Here is a 4,660-nt window from a genome sequence, read left to right as displayed (position 1 = left end):
GGAAAACCTTTTCTTTACGACTTCGTTGTGAATGCATCTTATAATCCCAGCCATTGAGTACTCTTGGTACACCCACATTATTTGGTCTGTTTGACGGTTCTTCAAAATGGTGCAATAAACTCAGAACAGTGATGTTTACATTTATGTATTGCACCATGTTATTTCAAAGCCAAACCAGATATATATGTAGCTTCAGAAGAAAAAGACAAAACAAAAATTGCCCCCGAAGAAAAAGAAGAAGAAGAAGAAGGAGACGAAATCGACATTGATGGTCCTTATCAATGGGCCGAATTCACGGCCCAGTTTAATTGAACTAGCCGGTGCCATTGATAGCTCTATTTGTATATATTTGTGTTAAAGAGCTGTGGTTGAAATTTGGATTTGGATTCCCATGACATGATGTATATTCCATCCGTCTCATAATGTAAGACTTTTTTGACACTCCATCTCATAATGGAAGATATTTTTTGACTCTAATTTTTTGACACTAGTGTACGTCTTACGTTATGGGACGAAGGGAGTAGCACATGTTTAATCTTTTTTTATTGAATTTCTTCATCGTTAGTACTAGTACAAGATTTTGGGAATTTGGAGGAGTGCCTGTGACAAGGGGCCTCCAGCTTTGCTTTTACTGAAATGTTGTGCAAACAGTCTGCAGATAAGCGAGGGAGCAAAGCTGTCACTCGCTAGGCGGAACACGCGCCTCCCGTCGTCCGCCGAACAACAAGCGTTCCAGATTCCGATCGTCAAACCAATCACGCACGCAGCCCACACCGCGCTCCCTGCTGCCCACAGCTACGCCATGGCATTGGCGACGCCGCTCCGCCACCTCCTCGCCGCGCAGCCCGAGCCCGCCGCCGGAGCGGCGCCGTCCTTGGCCCTGACGCAGCCAGGACGCGCCTTCCCACCCCACCGTGGCGTCCGCTTCCGCGCCAGGCACGCGGCGGCGCCCTTATCGTCGCCACCTGCCAGGGCCGCCGGGGTCGCGGCGAGGGCGGCGGGCGGGGGGCGGCCGACGGTGCTGGTGACGGAGAAGCTGGGGGCGGCGGGGCTGGAGCTGCTGCGGGCGTTCGCCAACGTGGACTGCGCGTACGAGCTGACGGCGGAGGAGCTGCGCGCCAAGGTGTCGCTGGTGGACGCGCTGGTGGTGCGCAGCGCCACGCGGGTGACCCGGGAGGTCTTCGAGGCGGCGCGCGGGCGGCTGCGCGTCGTGGGCCGCGCCGGCGTCGGCATCGACAACGTCGACCTCCAGGCCGCCACGGAGGCCGGCTGCCTCGTCGTCAACGCGCCCACCGCCAACACCGTCGCCGCCGCCGAGCACGCCGTCGCGCTGCTCGCCGCCATGGCCCGCAATGTCGCCCAGGCCGACGCCTCCCTCAAGACCGGTACGTGCGCGCGTGCGCCCCCTCCGTTTTCTCTTCCCACCACACGCTGCGTAGGTAGATGGATAAGGTCTGGTGGATACCCACGGCCACGGGAGCAATTCGGTCGACCGAAGTATGATGTGTTCTGAACGACGCACACTGTTGAGTGTTCGACTTACTTTTTTCTGGAGTTACTTAATGTATCACATCTGCATTTTAGTATCTGATTTTAAAATTTCAGCATTGATATATGTTGTCTTCTACTACTAGTAATTTTCTTCAGAGAATCTATTAAGCAGTCATCTGCTTTCAAACTACCTATAAGCCCCCCCCCCGCAAAAAAAAAAAAAAAAACTAGCTATAAGTCTGTTGCTGTTGCTCTATAGAATATATGATTGCTCTGCAACTTAGTACTAGTAGCTGTTAAGACTTTTAAGACTTTTAGTATGGAAATGTGTTCTCTTCCAGTTAATTTTCCACAGTGAATCTACTAGAACAGTTATCTCCATTTTACATTTTACCAATATTTTGATCCTGTTTGGTGATCCACCTAATAATTTTTACACTGTAGCTTCGTTCGGTGGAATTTTACCAATATTACTGTAGCTTCGTTCTATTTAATATTTTTTATCGTTGCTAGCTTGAATCAGTAAACTGAAACTTTACACTATGCGCGTCATACTGAATTAGTACACTGAAACTGAACACAGAACTACATAAATTTGAGTCATTGTGTGCAAGAACAGAGTAATTGTTTGGTTCAGACTTCAGAACATTTATCAACATGGCAAGTTCGAATGATGAAATGCTTAAGTAGCAGTGGAAATATTCATCGTGCTGCGCTGCACCTCGTGCTAATCTAGTGTCACGATTTGCTTTGTGCATATTCAGGCAAATGGCAGCGTAGCAAATATGTCGGCGTTTCCTTGGTTGGAAAGACAATAGCTATTATGGGCTTCGGGAAGGTTGGTTCAGAGGTTGCTCGACGCGCGAAAGGACTTGGAATGGATGTCATTGCTCATGACCCATATGCCCCCGTCGATAGAGCCCGAGCTATCGGTGTAGATCTCGTATCGTTCGATGACGCCATCTCCACTGCAGACTTCATATCACTGCATATGCCTCTAACACCATCAACAACAAAAATTTTCAACGACGAGACTTTTGCAAAAGTGACGAAAGGAGTAAGGCTTATCAATGTGGCGAGGGGTGGAGTGGTTGATGAAGAAGCATTGCTGAGAGCACTTGATAATGGGACTGTTGCACAGGTAGTCTTTTTTTGTCATGTCCATTGATCCAAATGTTGATAGTGCATATTGCTGTCAAACAGTTGTCATGACTCATCTAGTTATGCCATTATCTTGGGTATTGTGTATTATTTAGCATAGACAGTACACATTTCTTTTCTTTTCTTGTTTCAAAATGTTTCCATTGGCCTTTTTCTCATTGCTTCGCAATGTCTGTCAGGCAGCACTCGACGTGTTCTTTGAAGAGCCACCGCCGAAAGACAGCAAGTTAGTACACCATGAAAATGTCACAGTGACACCGCACCTTGGAGCTAGCACAACAGAAGCACAGGTTTGCTGTTTGTTTTGCAACAATCTCTGTACTGCATCTTACGAGCTTATCCTCTTAACTTTGCCCGTGTTTGTCGACAGGAAGGCGTTGCCCTTGAAATCGCAGAGGCTGTTATCGGTGCACTGAAAGGTGAACTGGCTGCCACTGCTGTCAATGCCCCAATGGTCTCTGCTGAGGTACTCCCATTGCCAAGGACTATGCTTTTGTACTTACAGCATAATGCACACTCTGCTTCAGTTTGAACAGTTCATCTGTTCCGACAGATTTTAGCCGAGTTATCCCCATATGTCATCCTTGCTGAGAAGCTGGGACGTCTTGCCGTGCAACTCGTGGCTGGTGGCAGTGGGATCAAGGCAGTCAAGGTCGTCTACTCATCGGCTAGAGACCCGGATGACTTGGACACAGGAATTCTCCGCGCCATGGTCACGAAAGGCATCGTCGAACCCATTTCAAGTGCATTTGTCAACATTGTCAATGCTGACTACGTCGCCAAGCAACGAGGGCTCCGCATAATCGAGGAGCAGATTCTCCTCGACGGCTCCCCTGAGGTCCCTATAAACTCCATGCAGGTCCAGCTTGCCAATGTGGAGTCCAAGTTCGCCGGCGCGCTGTCCGACGACGGTGACATCAGGGTGGAGGGGAAGGTTAAGGATGGCACGCCGCATCTCACGCTCGTCGGCCCTTTCAGCGTCGACGTCAGCCTTGAGGGCAACTTGTTGCTGTGCCGGCAGGTCGACCAGCCGGGCATCATCGGCAAGGTGGGATCGATTCTCGGGACGATGAACCTGAATGTCAACTTTATGAGCGTTGGCAGGATTGCTCCAGGGAAGCAGGCCATCATGGCCATTGGGATTGATGAGGAGCCTGATAAGGAAGCTCTCAAGTTGATCGGGGAGACGCCCTCGGTACAGGAGTTTGTCTTTCTAAAGCTTTAGAGAATGTATAGGTTGATTGATTTCTATATAACATCTCCTGCTTTACTAGTATGGGTGGTTTTTGCAAGCTTATTTAGTTTCTGTGTAGAATTATAATTTTCAGCCCACCTGGAGAAGCTGCTGGTAGATACATCTTACGAACAAATGCGCGGAATGTGAGGCCTGTTCTTGGGCCTGGTGTCCTACTTTTTGAATCGATGATCCTACTGTTGCTGCTAGCTCGTATGATCTCTGTTTTGCTATGCCTTCAGAACTTTTTGGATAGACATATCATCCACAAAAGTAATTTATGGCTTCAAATTTCTCTGGATGCTGAACCGAAGACCACGGTTCTGAAACAAATTGCTTGATCTGATAATCAACTGTAAGTAGGCTCAGTTTCATCCTATTTAGCCAGCATGTTTCGCATTTGTGGTGTAGTTAAATGAGACATCACTGCATTCGTGTTTCAGCGTTCTCGCTGATAACATTCTCCCAATCACGACGACATCGTTAATAACAAAAAGGGAAAATTGTAACAATTAGTAGAGGTGAAGAGTGTTGTCAGTCTATTCAAAGTTGGATCTCCTCAGAACCTGAAACACATTCTGCTCTTGGGAGTGTCTAATAGCAGTGAATGATTTTGGGTTTGCGACTGGTCACATTCACCCTAACTCTCCCCTCTCTAGCCTTATTTTCCTAGTGTCTGTTGGGGGAGCCCTAGTTAGCTCTCTCTCTCTCTCAGCTGGACGGAGGTAGAAGAAAGAGAAGAACACAATGAAGATTTTCCGGCGACGAACGCCC

At 48.4% G+C, this 4,660-nt stretch overlaps 1 protein-coding gene across 2 annotated transcripts; it reads left to right on the top strand.

Moving 5' to 3' along the window:
• The first annotated feature begins 564 nt into the window (after positions 1 to 564).
• On the top strand, positions 565 to 4,095 carry LOC125520462 (D-3-phosphoglycerate dehydrogenase 3, chloroplastic). Of its 2 annotated transcripts, XM_048685386.2 has the most exons (5): positions 600 to 1,385; positions 2,256 to 2,632; positions 2,832 to 2,942; positions 3,023 to 3,118; positions 3,206 to 4,095. In XM_048685386.2, the coding sequence occupies exons 1-5, from the start codon at positions 803 to 805 to the stop codon at positions 3,875 to 3,877; spliced, it is 1,839 nt and encodes a 612-aa protein (XP_048541343.2). In that variant the 5' UTR covers positions 600 to 802; the 3' UTR covers positions 3,878 to 4,095. The 2 variants fall into 2 exon arrangements, with proteins under 2 accessions (XP_087390984.1, XP_048541343.2); XM_087534858.1 differs by lacking the exon at positions 2,256 to 2,632 and having other exon boundaries at positions 565 to 1,385; positions 2,836 to 2,942.
• Positions 4,096 to 4,660: the final 565 nt, after the last annotated feature.

This window comes from Triticum urartu, chromosome 7A, assembly GCF_056163025.1.
Source record: "Triticum urartu cultivar PI428250 chromosome 7A, HENAU_Tu73, whole genome shotgun sequence".
NCBI lineage: Eukaryota > Viridiplantae > Streptophyta > Magnoliopsida > Poales > Poaceae > Triticum > Triticum urartu.
The sequence above is the reverse complement of the archived record's forward strand: the minus strand, read 5'-3'. Positions and strand labels throughout refer to the sequence as shown.

What these genes read in the sequence shown, in the direction of transcription:
- LOC125520462 (XM_048685386.2), top strand. Translation starts at nt 803, where the DNA reads ATGGCATTGGCGACGCCGCTCCGCCACCTCCTCGCCGCGCAGCCCGAG. An exon ending in CTAGCACAACAGAAGCACAG is followed by an intron (nt 2,943 to 3,022) that starts GTTTGCTGTTTG and finishes GTTTGTCGACAG; the next exon opens with GAAGGCGTTGCCCTTGAAAT. An exon ending in CCCCAATGGTCTCTGCTGAG is followed by an intron (nt 3,119 to 3,205) that starts GTACTCCCATTG and finishes CTGTTCCGACAG; the next exon opens with ATTTTAGCCGAGTTATCCCC.